The sequence below is a fragment of the Wyeomyia smithii genome, chromosome 2, assembly GCF_029784165.1.
Source record: "Wyeomyia smithii strain HCP4-BCI-WySm-NY-G18 chromosome 2, ASM2978416v1, whole genome shotgun sequence".
Taxonomy (NCBI): Eukaryota; Metazoa; Arthropoda; class Insecta; order Diptera; family Culicidae; genus Wyeomyia; species Wyeomyia smithii.
The window spans coordinates 272,633,805-272,651,578 of NC_073695.1; the positions used below are offsets into that span (position 1 = coordinate 272,633,805).

The 17,774-nt window shown below is 39.0% G+C and overlaps 1 protein-coding gene across 1 annotated transcript in view; it reads left to right on the forward strand.

Moving 5' to 3' along the window:
- LOC129722884 (patched domain-containing protein 3) overlaps nt 1-17,774 on the forward strand; it is a 168,732-nt gene that overhangs the window by 119,011 nt on the left and 31,947 nt on the right. The window contains exon 7 of the mRNA XM_055676701.1: nt 10,500-10,838. Coding sequence (XP_055532676.1) covers nt 10,500-10,838 — 339 coding nt within the window. The remainder of the gene's footprint in view (nt 1-10,499; nt 10,839-17,774) is intronic.

The window sequence follows — 17,774 nt, forward strand, 5'->3', positions numbered from 1 at the left end:
CAACACCTGTTGCATCTTGCGGCGACGTTCCAAAGTATCTAGGTTGAGCAAGCAGCGATCTGAGTACGGGGGCAGATTGTCGGGTTGTCGCCAAGGCAGGTCCCGAAGAGCCATACGTATGAATCTTCGCTGCACACGTTCTATACGTAGATTTCAATGGAGCTGGCGGGGCATCCAAACAAGGTTTGCGTTTTCGAGGACAGGACGGACAAGAGCACAATACAGTGATTTTAGGCAACACGAGTCTTTAAAGTCGCGTCCGATTTTTGGAATGAATCCTAGCTGTCGGGTAGCTTTCGAAATAGCTATCGCGCGATGACGATCAAAAGTCAGTTTAGTATCGAGAGTCACGCCAAGATCCTTTACGTATTCAACTCTATTCAGTGTTTGACCATCTATTTGGTAGCTGAATAATATAGGTGATTTCATGCGATGATAAGTCATTACTACGCATTTAGCAATGCTGATTGTCAAACAGTTTAATTTACACCAATAAGCGAACAAATTTAACATATCCTGTAGACGTCGACAATCCTCGATGGAACGAATTGTCAAAAATATTTTAAGATCGTCAGCATAAAACAGCCTACAACCAACTCCAAGTGCAGCAGCAGCGTCATTGAAAAATAAAATAAACAACAGTGGTCCCAAATTGCTGCCTTGAGGTACACCCGATTTATTGGTGAAAGGAGGCGATAATTGTGATCCCAGTTTTACTCGCAGAACTCTATCGCACAAATATGAGCCTAGCCATTTTACGAACTGTCGCGAAGCACCCATTCGCAGGATTTTGAGGAAATGTAGTGTCTAGTGCTACGTAGAATAGCTGCACTTACGGCTAATTCAAAAAGTTTTGAGTCAGCAGATAAACTAGTAATGCAACGGTAATTTATGACGTTGCTGTGATCACCACTTTTGAAAACTGGAAACATGATAGAATTTTTCCCCACCTCCGGGAATTTTCCTGACGTGAAGGACTTGTTAAAGATGCATCATAGTGGCTCAGCAAGCAAAACGGCACAACGGCAAAAAATGACAGCGGGAATCCCATCTGATCCAGCGGAATAAGACGTTTTTAATTTTTTTGCTGAAGCAATTATCATTTCTGGAGTAATTTCGAAAACATCTAGATCAACACAATTGGCCGGAACATTCTGAACAGCGTTCTCAACGGTTTGTGCAGTAACAGGATCGAAAGCAAAGACCGACGAAAAGAGCGTAGCAAACATTTTACAAGCATCCGATTCAGTTGAGGAGGTAGATTCATTGAAAAACGCTTCCGACGGAATTGCAGAGCTTTTCCTTTTCGAGTTTACGAAGCTCCAGAACTTGACTCAAAGTTTGGGAGATTGTTCATATAAGCTAACTAGGCAAAAGCCTAACTTGCTGACTTCCGTGGACACTCTCCTTTCTTGACGGAAATGCCATTTTTCGTCAAAAACCTTTACTTTTTTTTTTTTTTGAAGAAAATTACTCAAAAAATCCAAAACAAATATCAATTTCAAGTGGTAGTGCTGCCAGTAAGTTTGGTATTCTGCTCAATTTGTGAGAAGAGCAGAGTAAAACATACATGCGTGACGGGCGGCTGGTTTTTTTTTCAGTCTCGAGATGCACAACAAACAACGCAATTTACTTTTTTAACTAGATGATGTCCTGATTTGATATATGCTTATGAGACACACAGTTAAAGTATTACAGTGAACTCTGTTGTGTAGTAACTGAGCGTAATGTCCTTCTATTTCTTTTTCAGATTTCTATTTCAGATTCCACCGCGGTGTTTTTTCGCATGCTCCTCAGATACATACGATTCACTACAATAGTTCTAATTAATGGACGCAGTAGTCTAGTTCCACTACAAAAAATACAAACACATACAATTCGCTGCTCTTTTCAAGCAAGTGCGTCGCTATGCCTTCTAGGGTGAGACAAAAATAAATATTGCACTTGTCGTGTTCCTTGAGGGTCCTATAACAACTGCGTAACTTTTCAGATCGATCGGTGGCACTATATTTTTGCGCCCGATTTTTTAAATTTACATACGATTTTATATGGGAAAATCCACTTTTTCAAAACTTATTCTTCAGAGATGTCAGGTTGGCTCCTTAAAATATATCGGTACAATATATTTACAAGAAATTTTCCTGGAAAAAATTCTTCTGAAAACTGTAAGGTACTACGATTCTTCTAGAAAAACTTATTCACCCCAAACTGATTGAATGTCTGACGAACGGCTCACCATTGAATTTTTCCAGCAACACTGCTATAACAAACTTGCTTAAGGGTGAGAAATTATTCCGGGTGTAATTAGGCTTGAAAGTGCGATTTTTGCTCATAGTATCTTCGGAGAAGCCTCCAAGATAAATTTTACGCGATATCTTTGCTTATCACATGGTTTAATTTGCAACAGCAGCATGCTACAGCAAAATTGTTAGAAAATTTCAATGGAGAGCCGTTCGTCAGATATTTGATTAGTTTGAGAAAAATAACTTTTTCTACAAGTATCGTAGCGCCTTACTCAGAAGAGATTTTTCCAGGAAAATTTCCCACAAATATCATGTATCGATATGGGTTATTCCATACGAAGTGAGCACGAAAAAGCACAAACTTGGACACGACCATCACAAATTTTGCTCAAAGTTGCGAGAATTATTCATCTACTGTCACTTTGGAAAAATCTCAATTTTGGTGTCGATTGGAATACCCCCCGCTCCTCAGGACCCCCTCTTTATTGCAAAGTTGCGCAATTTTTGTCAATCATCTCCTTTTTCTTTTTCTTACAATTCATAGACGTAAGATGTCCGAAATACTGATACATGATTTTTGAAGAAAATAAACCAAGGAATCCAGAAAAAATATAAGTTTTGACCGGTTGAAAAAATTAATTACGAAATTCAGAACTTTTCTCGTAAAAATGCTATATCTCGAGATTGGCTTATATTTCCACGAGGTGATAAGTGTTTCTTACGTAAAATTTTCCAAAAAATACGATGAATTCATCAAATTTGAAATAAAATTAGCTGCATTTGCCAAAAAATGCAAATTCAGTTTCAAAATACAAAAATAATCTATCTGGCAACACTTCCAATTAAAAGTAATATTTTTTCTGGGTTCCTTGGTTTATTTTCTTCAAAATTCATCTATCACTATTTTTCGGGTGTCTTACGTCTATAAATTATAAAATAAAATAATTACGAAAATTACAACTTTTTTCGTAAAAATGTTATATCTCGAGATTGGGAGGAGCTGGCATCGCTGGCGACGTGTGTAGACGCTTTATTTATTGCGTCCGTGGTAATCGCATTTTATAGTGGTATATAGCACAATAAATTGTGAATTTCGTGTGGTAATTGTAGGTGAAAGTGTTTCGAGTGTTATAACATTGTATTGAAAGTGATTTGGAAGTAAAACGATCTGGAAATTCAAAGTTTTATTGCCGTTTTTTTACAATTTGTCGCCTAGCAAATGGCTGCTTTCAAAGCGCAGTGTTGTGTTGGTGACTTTCCTTTGATACGGTAATGTGCAAGCATATTCTTTGCCGACGGCACGATCTGCTGAGAGGCAGAAACTGAGAGAGCGGCAGTTGTGACCATAGAAACAAGTTGGCTATACTTGTTTGTGTGCGAGCGGAGGCATGTTTGGTTTGCTGAAAGCTGATTCAATGACAAAGATAAGTGCATACATTTACAGACATGTTTGTTTATTTATTTATAAATGACTCGAAGGTAGTAGTTTTCACCGATAAGAATCAAATTGTTTTTTTTTTCTATATTTCGTGTTGTAGACTGTAGACCTGTAGTGTGTGCAGTATAGTATGATTTTTTTAGCGATGAATTTGTGCGTTATTTAATGGCGAATTCATCTTTCATGTGTGCTACCACAGCGTAGCATTTTCGTACTGTTCTGTCATTCATACATGCACCGCTTGAAAAGGTGTACCACACGATTGCGGTTTATATATTCTGCGATATTTCCCAATGTTAAAAATGTCTTGAATTTCCTAACTGAAATATATCTGATGACCATGTTTTAATATCCATTGTCATTCCTTTTCTATTTATGACTTCACTAGCTTTTGAATAATTATTTTTACGCCATAGCAAAGTTTTGTTAAACATGCTAAATTTTTATAGACGCAGATCCGAAACGGTAAAATGAATAATAATTGTTCTGGCATTTTGTAAAGGGTTTAGAAATACTGTAATGTTGTGTCAAGCTCGTTTCTGCGGCTGTGCTACACCGTCCTGGACTACACTTTACAGCTCGAAAACAAACACGCAAGCGACGCTACACTCAGCTGTCATATTTTTAGTACGCTATTTGAGAGCATTTGTTTTTGTTATTAGTGTTTTTGGACTGCACCCTGTCTCTTTCGGGTGTAGTCCAGGATAAAGTGTATAGTCGGATACAGAAAAAGTATAGTCCGGAAAGTGAAAAAAAGTACAGGACAAAACTGTAGTCCGGGTGTGAATGCGCCGCGGAGACGAGTTCGACATTACTTATGCTTTTACGCATGTCGTTTGACAAAAACGGTCCCCATCGCTCAGCTTAACAATGAGTCAACATAACGCGTAACATTACTCGAACTCGTCACCCAGAGAGTACTGGTGTGGTTTGTGGAATTCGGAATATGGTGCATTGTTGCTAGTCGAAGTCGAAATCTTATGATTCAATTTTTTCGATTTGTCTAGTTTTTGATTCAATTTTATCGATTTGTCTAGTTTTTGAGCAGAGGTTTTTGTATACTATGTCCCAATAATGACTAGTTCGGCATTTTGTCAACAAACTTAAGATATATATTTTGGTCAATCTGCGTATCTGCATTTTTCAAATTATTGGGGCTTTGGATGCATGAAACTTTGCCAATTTTTCTATTTGATAAGCAACACTCGCATCGACAGTTAATAGAGAATCGGTGGAAATATCGTGCTCCCGAGCGTCTCCGTCGGTAGTCGTGGATTGAGCGGTCGTGCACAATGCTTTGGTAAAACGCGTCTCCGGTCCGGGAGAGTTTTGCTCATATAAATGTTTTCGAAATGTAGTGACCCAACTTTATGATATGTTAGTTCGAATCGTCCACTTAGTGTGGTATACCATTTTGCGTTTCACTAGGATGTACCACACTTACCTGTGCGTGACGGTAACAACACTCTTTAGTTTATTACTGCTTTAAATCGGTCTCAAATAAAAAAATCGCTTTTTAAGAACAGACGAACAGTATACAAGAAACGCCGTTAGTCGACCTGTTAAGCTCAAAGACAGATGTCCGGGTGACCGAATATCTAGAGACTTCGCGTCGATAGCATTCATGAGGTCGTATTTTCTACAGATTGGTTATAAACGCGTTATAATTTTTGATATAAATAGGGTCACTTCACGAAGAAGTGATAGAAGTCGCGAGGCGTTAACGTGGACTCAAGTCTCGTAGCTTTCGTAACATTGTGTAGTCAGCTGAGATCAATCAATGGGAGACACGTTACGGTAGTTGCATAATGACTACATAAACAGATGTTCAAATATTTGAGTCGGTCTTGATTGAGTCATAGGTCCGGTATTCTCGCGTGCGCTTATTTTTGCAGTGTTACTTCATCTAACATATTGATCGCGTTATGATTTCCGTAGAAGGTATAATGAACTCGTACGCGCGATATTTGTTATTATGAACCCGGTACTCGAACTCAGCGCATCGTTTACCAAAACGAACCTGCTGCAAACCTTACCCTTTTCTCCAACATCCCAGTGATTTCTCGTGGAAGTGCAGAGGTGTTCTCGGCTTCCAATAAAGCGAGTATTACGTCAACATATTCCTATACACACTCCTTCTTTGACCTGCATTCGGATGCGGCCGGCGCTGGTATTGCCTAATATAAAGATTAAGGTCACCAGTCTTTACACATTGAAGATGAATGTTAGTCCCAAGCATCATCTGTTGGTTCTCTGTGTAATTACAGCTGATCTGGCAATAACGGAGTAGCAACCGCGGGCGGTCAATCATGCTCATGCTCATGCTCAAAAATGTTATATCTCGAGATTGGCTCATATAACCTCGGGATGATAGTTGTTTCTTATGTGAAATATTTCGAAGAACACGATGAAATTATCAAATTTAAACTAAAAATGGCTGCATTTGCCGAAAAATGTAAATTTAGTTTTCTAATCCAAAAATAGTTTATCTGACCTTGGTTTATTTTCTTCAAAAATCATCTATCAGTATTTTTCGGACATCTTACGTCTATGAATTGTAAGAAAAAGAAAAAAGAGATTTTTTACAAAAATTGCGCAACTTTGCAATAAAGAGGGGGGTCCTGGAGAGCGGGGGGTATTCCAATCGACACCAAAATTGGGATTTTTCCAAAGTGACAGTAGATAAATAATTCACCCAACTTTGAGCAAAATCAGTAATGGTCGTGTCCAAGTGGCATGTACACTTCGTATGGAATGGCCCATATATTTTTGAGAGCCAACTGGACATCTCTAGAGAATAAGGTTTGAAAAAGTGGATTTTCCCATACAAAATCGTATGAAAACTTTGAAAATCGGGCGGAAAAATAACATCATCGTTTTTTTCCCCTATGACCGTGTCTTAGTCTAATGCCCACTAGTATGAAAGCACTTGTTTTCGCAGTGAGAGAAAACCTTCTACTCGGTAGTGTTTTGTCTGAGGGAAAAATATAGCCTGGTTGCCAGATGTGTTCTTAAATTGCATTTTTCGGCAGATGAATATTCATTGTAAGATGTAATATTCATTTATTTATTTATTTATAGCCATGATGGTTTTTCTAGAGTGGGAAAAACCCACTTGATAAACAGGCTTAAAAACCCCACCAGAGTTTTTACATTCATATTTCTACATACAATAACTTTTAACAATTAACATTAATTATTTTTTTTAAACTATCAATAAAAATACAATAGACAAAATGCTCTTATGTACAATAAGCTCTGCAGATCCATATTCCAGTGTACGGGCTCCAAACCATAAAAGATGATTCCAGTACAAAACACACAAGCGAGAAGTATGAAGGATTTCTGAACTCTCTGGAAGTTCGCATAATAAAACCCAAGTTTTATTCGCTTTTGCTATGATGAAATTTGATAGTCTAAAAGTACACCAAGATTTTCTATTACAAATGTACGATGAAGTAATTCACCGTTGATTGTTTAGTTCAAAATAATAGGATTTTTCTTCCGGGTGAATGATATCACGAAACATTGTGTCACAAGAAATATGTTGATATAATCGATGCAATAACTTTTTTCACTGGTGTAAAACAACACTTGAAGAGCTAAAAACATTTAATTCCGCTAATAAAAAAATTAAACCGTATGCAACGAAAACTTTTTTTTGTATTTATTTACATTTTCTGACATTGTAGTGCTACCAAATTGATAGGGTAATTATAGAAAACATAGATTCAAATAATAGAAATATTATTTTGTTATTAAAATGCTTCTCCATTGTGAATTGGAGGGGGTGCATCTTGCCTCAGCGGAGCTGATTACCCCAGGTACTCCTATTCATTTGTCGAAAAACGAAATTTCATTTTTCAAATCCAAAAATAACATATCTGGCGACACTGCCAAGCAAAATTGATTTTTTTTGGATTCCTCGCCTAACTTTCTTTAAAAAGTAATTTCTCGAATAACCATTGAATTGAAATATCCAAAGATATGAAAAATCCTAGAAAAAAAAATTGCTTCAAACCAGAATAAACTTGAGTTTGTTTCTCAAAAATGCTGCCACTCGAGTTTTGCTCACAATACTTCGGGATGATAAGTGATTTTCGTGTACATTTTCTAAGGAATGCGATAGCATTATCAAATTGGAAATCAAAACATGTTCATTTGCCGAAAAATGTTATTCAATTTTTCGAATGCAAAAAGAACATATCTGCCATATCTATTATTGCCACTAAAAATTTATATATTTTTTAATTTCTAGTCTAATTTTCTGCAAAAATAATCAGTTTATTTCTAGACATAATGTCAGAGTCACAGTTTAAATGACGTAAAGATTTTTGACGGAAAATGGCACTTTTATCAAGAAAGAGGGTCCAGCGGAGCTAAGAAGTGATCCAATCGGTATCAAAGTTGGGATTTCTGCATAGTAACTAACCGACTTACATGAACAACTCCCTAAAAATTAAACCAGATTTGACCAGCATCGTTCGTGCCGTACTAGTTAGATACAGTTCATGGGTTGATTATCGCAATTTTATCTGTTTTCATTCATACTCGAATAATTTCTTCTTTTTTCGATCAACCGATTGCAGAAAGCAATAACATAAAATATTAATTCAGCAGTTTTCCTTTGAAGCTTTCTCACTTGCCAACGCAAAACAACACCAATGCAGACGGCTTCGCCTAACGAGACGGAACTTCTCAACGTCACTGACCGCAACAGGCCAGGTATTATCCTATCGGAGGATAAACAAGCAAAAATTAAGCATTACACGTGCAATTGAGTGTAAACAGCGTCGGTTTTGCTGCTCCTTGAGAAATGCAAATTCGTTTACGTGCAGTATTCATAACTTTTACTAGCAAACTATTTACTTCGCCGTTCGTGGAGTAAACTATCTGCGAACACAAATCGAGCCGTTTTTTTTTGTTTTATCTGCACAGACGCGTGATAAGTTATGTAAGAACTGTATCGTTCAATTTCGTTTTCATTTTCTCATATTTTCAACTTGGAAGATTATTTTTCTTTCGCGCTACTGTGTTTGATGGGAAGCAGTTTGAATCGGGCTTTTTTGCAATATTATACCTGTTTTCTTTGCACTTCTTCCGATAAAAGCTCATATATAATAATGGGCAGGGTTCGCAAGCTCTTGTTACCTACTTATCAGAGGCTACAAATAATAGAAAGAAAATAGATCGAAACCACTCGAATTGCGCACATACCGACAACAACGAAATGAAAGCTTAGTAAAATCGGATGATTAACTTTTATACATAATATAAAATTTGTTCAGCAAGCACGAGATTGTAACGGTTCACCAAAATAAATTGCAATCACTGGTACGCATATGTACAGCCGCTATTTTTCATTCAATATCAATCAATTAGTTTTGGCAATACTCATCCCTTTCCCAATAGCTAGCTTAACGATCAACCTAACCTTTTTTTGCCAGACCAAAAATGGAAACCGGTTATCTACCATTTCCGATTGCGAGAACGGTACTTTTTGCCTAACCAACATCCTCGTGTCGTGATCGTTAACAAATTGGAATTTCGAAATATTTCCAGTGACGGTTCTAAGTGAACGTATTAGCAACTGGTACCTATTGCTGCCTGTAACCGTCCGGTCTAAAGCGCATTTATATGGTCGTCAAGTTCCGTCGTCGTTCTTCCTTCGAAGCACTATCTAACCAAAAGCGATTAAGTCACCCGATGTATGCGTGTCCATCGGTACCTTCTGGCGATGGTGGTCGTGGTGGTGGTGGTAGAAGCGATATGGGCAATCATTGCATTCAGAGTGTAATTATCCGGTTCTAGCGCAAATACCGTGCGTGTGCGGGGTGAGCAGGTATTGCCAAAGGCAGAACCCATTGAATTGGAGGTTACAATTTACGGCCAACTGAAATTGGTCAAGATACTGCTGCATGTGATAGATCGTGGGGCGTCCTTTGGATTCGTTATGTGGTTGCCGCAGCAGGCGTTGAAGAGTGGGGAACACAGGCAGTGGTCTTAAACTCTTGGAACTTTTTTTTTCAAGCTATGGTTTTACGAAGAAAACATTTTGTGTCGATTATTAACTCAAATTTAGTTAAATAGTTAAATATCACGCTCCATAGTAACAAAAACGATTGAAGTCAGTCACTAACGCGCTAACTCAACCAGCTGTAGCGTGAAAAATGACATTAAATCACGTGATTAATGTCTTATTTTGATGAAAGAGTGGCATGGTTTTTTGAAATAAGTCATTTTGTCATGCCTTTCCACCCACCGGTCTCACGATGTCGTAAGTCATTATCGCTGATGATCGCGAGAGTTACCAACCCGGCAGCGGGAAAGTTTTTTGGTAATTAAGTTGCCAATAATTAGTATAATAAAAACCAGCCTCCAAAGATTACCTTTGATTGTACGTAACTTTTTATTGCAATATTTTTTAAAAATTTAGATGCGGTTTTGATATATTGCATGACTTTAAGCAGCTTGATTTCTAGATTGTTACTTTGCTTATCAATTTTTTTAACGCGACTTATTTTTGGTGTAAAATTCGTTTTGTTTAAAGAATAATTTTTATTTTTCGCTTTTGCTAATTTTATCTCATTGTTGAAAACGACTTAATATGTGAATAGAATCAGAGCATCAGATATTATGCAAAATTGAACCGATCTCATGAATTTTCAGAAGTCCGATTACCATTCCGTATATATCAGTTAAGGACGATAAAAGTCATCATTTAAAGCAATCCATACGCACTTGCTTCGAATACTAATATCATTTAATATGTATTGAATGTCACTCCATTGACCTTTTCTTGCTTCTATTATTCGCAGGAATCGGAATCGACGACACGTTCGTGATGCTCGCCGCTTGGCGTCGGACCTCCGTAAAACTGTCCGTCCCGGAGCGGATGGGTCACATGATGTCCGAGGCGGCCGTCTCGATTACCATCACCTCGCTGACCGATATCATCTCGTTCTGGATCGGTATCATCAGCCCCTTCCCGTCGGTACGGATCTTCTGCACCTACAGTGGATTTGCCGTTTGCTTCACCTATCTGTGGCATGTAACCTTCTTCGCCGGCTGTATGGCCGTCTCCGGTTACTGCGAACACCGCAACCTGCACGGAACCTTTGGCTACAAGGTGCTGCCGGTATCGGTTGCTATTAAGGGTAAGTTTGAGCTGATTTCATTCTAATTTGATCGATTTCTTCCAAATAGAAAAACGCAGATTTCTTTTTACCATTCTTTCTAACACAAAAACGACAAGACGGTCGACAAAAAATTAACGCTATTCATTCACAATTCAGCACGTCTTCAACAGCTCGCTTTCCACTCGGTTTAGCTTCAGGGGTCCGTTTCTGTACGATTCTTATCAAGCCGTTTGTACTTCCACGCGGCTCACACTGCAGCCCGTAGGTGTACGTTTGCATGTACAGACTTAATTGAATGAATCTTAAAAACCTGACCAGCGGACGCGTCTTTTCATCTATACTCTTCTCAGTTACCGTGCCGGAGCACTCCCATTTAATGGGATCTCCACACGGGTGGGTCGCTTCTCTTGCGTTCTTTAGAGCCGATCGTCAAGCAGATATCCAGTGTAGGTGCGTGCCTATGGATGGTCACTCACTAGGTGACTAAAAACCTGCATTAACTTGAAGGTTTACCCACGCGCTAACGTCCAAATGTCAAACTTTCGACCGCTTGTACACTTGAACATAACTTAATGAAATATTCGAATTTTTTGTACTGAAAAAATAATGGCATCCCAAGCGTTGCAATCGACCTACCAAACAGAAGAACCAGGAAGCAACTGAGGCAAAAAAAAAGATTCCTCTAACTGCGGCAAGCGTTGCTCCCGCTGGGAACAACAACTGTGTAAACTGAATGTTGCGAAACCGCAAAGTGTCTTGTTTGCCGTCCTCCCCCAGTGATCCGTGGAACCGCCCGGTTGGCCTTTCGACCGCAATGTACACATCTAGTGTGGAAAGCATTAATATACGCCCCAACCATTGCCGATCGCTTCACGGACTGGCCACGGAGAAAAGCGTGTCTTTATTCGATCCCAAGAAGCTACTCCTTAACAACCCTCGCCACCGGCTAAATCGGTTTCTAATAAATTGATAAACATTCTGCGTGGGCCGGGTTTCACGGGTTTCCACGAATGGGAAAATCACAGATCCGAATAGTTGGTACCGTTAGTGCATGAAGCGGCACGAGATTCCCGGTGAAGTTGGAGTCAGCCACAATGCAGATTAATGGCTTAAGAAGAAAAAATATATGTAAGAACTGCGATGCATTGCAGCCCAAGCTATCGGGTTTCCCTGGGCTCAGATTGGGTTTCAATGGGATGACAAGATATATCGTCGTTAGCATGACTATTTAGGTTCTTACACGCAGTTACTTTAAACGATTTATCAGCTCGCTTTAAATGCACGAGTTATTCATGTTGCGTTGTTTCCCATCACCTTCACAGTTAGAAACAAACCACCCTGAAAATTCACTAAAAAAAGTTGCGAAACAAACGATTGAAAACGCCTATTACAACAAAAAATTACAAGCTATAAGATGCGGTGGAACTCTGACGCAGATAAAATCGGAGCAGAGTGCACTGAACTCACCGAGCGAACTGGTGTGAAGCCGGTATTTTCAAGTTTACTGTCGAAATAATAGCCAGTAATTTAACACCCAGTTGTCTATGGGTGGTGGTTTAACGTAGCAAGTACCTAAGCACTTGCGCTCTCTTTCGGTGGTCGCTCCGCGGCCCAGGTTTGCCCAGTTGTAGTGTCGAGTGTTGAATATTTTTTACATCAATTAACCGAAGTGGCTCGAATGGGGCTGTTATGTTGTGATCATGTCGGCTAGAGATTAGTTCGAAAAATTGATCAGTGGTTTACACGTAGAACAGCGCCAAGTGGGGGATCGATAAATTAACGCTGGTTAATTATCAGAGGTTTGAGATCAAACAAGAGCTAGTTTTGCCTCAATTCTTTCTTCACTCTTTTACTTCGAGAAACTTCTGTATCTTGAAAGTTGGATTCGTTTGAATCATACTAGGGGTCTTCACATCGAGCTCGTATACGAATACCCAGCCGTAAACTGTGTATTTTCCATTACTCGTCAATGGAGGTGAGTATTTTTACGGCTGGGTATTTGTTTACGAGCTCGACATGAATAGCCATACTGTTCTTCAAGGCAATCAAACTGAGTTTGATGCTAGCGTTGGTCTGCCACGTAACACTACATTTCGATTCTCAATTGCAGAAATCAGCTGATTCAGCGGTTCCAAAATTGTGAATTCTAATGCTCCATTGCAAAAAGCAAACGGGTGTTCTCTCGTTTAAGTAAAACATTTATAAAGACCCTATGAAGTAATTTTGGGTGGAATTTCAATCTTACGAAACCCTCGGTGAGATAGTTACAAAACTTTCACAAATTTTGAGAGATCAGTAATCATACTTTATGGTGTTTTGTACGTAATAATTTTTATTTTTACGAACGTTAAATGTCGCTCCTTCCCATGTAAGCTAGTTTAAGAGTCTGAGTTAAAGACTAGATACGCTTCTACGTATGTTCCACGTGTTAGTTATTGTGTAAATAGATCGGGATTTACTCGGTGATAGATGCGAAGAATTGTGAACGCAAAGTCTCGCTCGTACAAGTATAAATGACTCGTGTAGTCTCTGAATATGCTGGTGGCCGCTACTTCATAGGCGTGCTGTTTTTTTTTTTTTTTTTTGCGAAGTCATTGCGCATCGCGAATTTTTTTCATGAAATAGCAAAAATTCACTGTGACAGCTTGCAGAAAACATAATGGATGATTTCAATATGCAATGCGTTTGAATGTGATCCCGCAGTGAAGTATTATGTCAAAATCGATCAGAATTTTTATATCATTTGACTAAAATATTTTTTTTCGTTTGAAACCAATTTTTTTAGATTGTTTCGTTGTTGATCCAAATAAATCTCGATGTTTTGTCAATTTTCTTTTTCATCGAATTTTTCAGTAGTATTCGAATTGTGAGTTTAATTTTATTTCAAGTATGAATCTCGCCCTATAAGCTTTGTTAGAAATTTCATCGCTAATGTATTTTGAAAAGTTTTAACGGAATTGATACTTTATGAAAGAGTTATGTAAAGGAATTGATAGCCGAAATCAAATAAATTAAGTTCAGCAACAAATTACTAGAATAGAACAGTTTTCTTACAAAACAAGTTATCATTTTTGAATTTTGAAAAAGGGTTGCAAAATTAAACATTATCAACAAATAGTGGAGCCCTTTGTGGAGACAATTGTTACTAACTCACTTTTATGGTGATAGGTTGTTAAACTCCACGTCACTCGACCTTGGGCTAGTCTTCTCATTCAATTTCCGATGCACGAAGACTCCATGGCTCGCTAGTCGGCCTTCTTCATTCATCACCACTCACGGCCGTGAAGTACCACCGGGCAAATCAGTGCCCAGTAAAAGCCAAATTTCATACGGCCATGCATGCTGCGGGACCTCAGCTGGCCACGTAAACCATAAAAAGTCCTGTTTGTGGCTGCTCTCTGTATCTTCACTTTGCAGCTAAGTCGTTGTCACACGTCACGAGAGGTAAACGAATTTGTCGACTACTGGCAAGTCCAATTCTCACACAAATGCCTCTTACACTGCTCTCCGGTTAATATCGATGATATCAATATCATCCTCAAAGAAGCAAATGAGACTTCGAGATAATAGTACTGCTTCTCTTCAGGGCAGCTCTTCTTGCTACCCTCTTCAAGGCAATGTAAAGCAACGGGTTCGATTGTATCGTATGCCGATGCCGCTCGAAGGCTGTTGGTCCTCCACAAACCTAGTCTATGTCTCATGGCCGTAGAGCATTACCGGTCTGATGAGGGGCCATCCACATACCACGTGGACAGATTTTTAACGATTTTGCACCCCCCCTCCCCCTCCGTGGACAACTGCCCATATAAATTCTAAAAAAAATGTATGGACCGTGGACATTGGTCAACCCCCCCCCCCCCCCTAAAGCTGTCCACGTGGTATGTGGATGGCCTCTAAGCATCTTGTGGATGGCTAACTTAGTGCGGCGACGAATTCTACTCGATCAGAGCTTCCACCGGAGACCAAAGTATGCACGATTTCCTTCCATAATGCGCCGTTGAATTTCTCTGCCTTTTAAAAAAAATAACTGAAAATAACTTTTTTTTTTAAATTTTTTTTTTGAAGTAGAATACTTCTCTCAGGAAGTTCGGCTACATAGGAATGTGAAATGAAAATCTAAAACCGAAAAAAGTGAAAAATATGTCCAATTTCAAATGCTAATAAATCGGTTAGTATTCGATGGATTTCCTTCGTTCTTGCAGCAATAGATTGGAAAATCTTCTAAGATTCGTCCCAAAATAAGATAAGTGTAATTTTATTATTCACACTATTGTACTATTGAAAATAGTCAAGCCTTGTCAAAACGAAAAATTCGACCTCTGATTGGTCGTTATATGCTTGCTTCCCAAGCACGGTCGACAGGATCATATACCTTGCAATTGAAAACATGCTATTTGGCCTATATAAGAGCCTGTTTCAGCCGGAGCCGCTCATAATAGTTCTAGACAGCGACAACAGCAGTCGTCCTTCCTTAGCAGCAGCACTAGCCCTGTGGTTGGTCACCACGTCTCAGGAGCAGCGCGGTTTTTCTCAGCGTGTGTCGCCAGACAGCCATTATTCCCCCCGTGTTGGGGCAGCATGATGATTGCCATCAGGAAATCCAATTTCGGAAATCAAAATGCCTTTTTTGCATCCTAGCAATTCAAATTTGTCGCACCCGTCTAATTTACTGAATGTGAAATAGCTTCCACAGTGCATGTTGTCCGTGTATCTTAATTCCCCCAATGTAAGGGCAGCTCAAAGGTTGTAATTAGCAACCGATTTTGAACCGCAACATGCTTTTTTCAAGGCAAATAAAAAAATAATTGAAGGGTAACAATTTTCTGGCATCAACAAAAGCAGACATTCTGTGCGGGATGCAATCAAATTCTGTTGTAGTTGTCTAATTTTTACTTTATTTAGTAAACTCCCCACTGTAGGGGCAGCGCAAACGCTGCGATCAGCATAACCGGCATTGAATAATAAACTGCCCTGTTAGTACGCATTCACAAAAGCAGTTAGTTCGACTATGCAGAGCTAATATGAAGTCGATTCAATCAATCTGCATAAACAGAATTTCGTCGTCTCCCAGCTGCCAAGTTGCAACATGATGCAACACGCAACAGCGAGCAAACGAAATCGCTTGATGTTACAAACCGCAATAAGATACGGGTTAAAACCGTTGCGTGTGTGAGAGCACCATCGGTGTTTATTCGCTGGATACACTATCTACTGACTACTGAACGCAATAATCTGCTTACATGCGACATGGGGACGGGAACATTTTCTTCAACCAAGCTGCACAACACGACACAAAACATGTTATTTTGTTGCTTCAATGAGAGTGCTATCGGTCCGGCTCGACAAGAAATCATTTTTGTGCATCCGTGCTACGAAACTGAGGAAAAACTTTAGAAACTGAAAAAAGAGGTGGAGCTTATCAAATGATCGCTCTGAGCCGAAATGAAGTCACACACAGGGTTGCCAATATTCCAGTTTGAACTGGATTCCTCCAGTTTTTTTTCGAGTGATCCAGTCAAATAGTTTATTCCCAAAATCTTCCAGTTTTTTCAGATATTTGCCAGTTTTATCCAGTTTTTTATTCACTCAAGCTCCGATTGGTTTTCGAAAATATTTTTAAAACGTAAACTTTGTAGATTGATAAATTGTTATGACAATTCTTAACAGCATTTTCAGTATTCTATCTTCTCGCACGAAACACGGTCAAATAAAAGACTGCATGACATCGTTAAGATTAAACCAAACAAAAAGATTTTACCAGACCATAAAAAAAATTTCTATTTATTTTCTGTTGCGTAGCAGTTAAAAAATTATTAGAAGAATTAGATACCAAAAGATAGCGAAGTCAGAAATAATTGAAATTTAAACTTCACTGATGTAAGGGAATGTTGCGTTAATACTTTTGTTAAAGATAAAAGTGAATGGAAAAACTCTATTTTCTCAATTTTGAGATAGATTGATTGCGAAATTTTAAATTTTGCTGCTAGAGGAAATTTTACAGTCCATAATTTTTACAAAATGTAAGCCCGAAACAAAACAGTTCTTATTAAAATGAGTATTTTTTTGTGAAGTGTTATCTCTTTAGTTGCTGTTTTCAAAACTGAAACTGGATTTAATCCCCATAACAGGAAAGCGCTCTCAAAATCATTTTTTTGCTTTTTTTTTTAATTCATTTGGAATCCAGTTTTTCCAGTTTTTTTTTTCAGCCGTTTTCCAGTTAAATCGAAAATTTTATTGGCAACTCTGGTCACACATATTCTTCAAGTTATATCATTCCACCACGTACGTAAAATAATTCATTCCTATTTTCATCCCTATATAAGAGCCTGTTTTAGTCGAAGCCGCTCATAATAGTTCTGAACAGCGACGACAGCAGTCCTCCCTTAGCAGCAGCGGGAGCGAGCGGTGGGTACCATCGATAGCGGATAGCGGCCACAACTGTGGCATGGCTGCGGATAGCGTTGCAGTTGCTCAGCAGTTGGGCCAGCGTATAGCGGCCACAACTGTGGCATGGCTATGCGTAGCGTAGCTGTCGCAGCGGGTATATCAGCATCGATAGCAGCAGAGTCAGCTGATGCAACGAGACTCCCTTCACTAAAATGCTGTTTCAGCGTGGTAACGGGAAGCATCAGCAGCAGGCTTGCATGAAGTGAATACATCAGTCAGCAACTTTCTCTAAGGCCTCTGCCATAGTAGACGCGAAAAGCGGCGCGAACCGATTCGCTCGGCCGTAGGTTAATGCACAGCTCTACTGATGGCTGTACATTAACCTACAGCCGAGCGAATCGGTTCGCGTCGCTTTTCGCGTCTATTATGGCAGAGGCCTAATGGGAAAGTTGTATCCTTTTGTTCAGAAGAATATTATTGTCGGTAATATTACAGAGATGCGTTTGCGTAAATCCGATTTTGAATTGAACAATTGTTCTTTTGAGAACAAATAAAACACTTATTTGA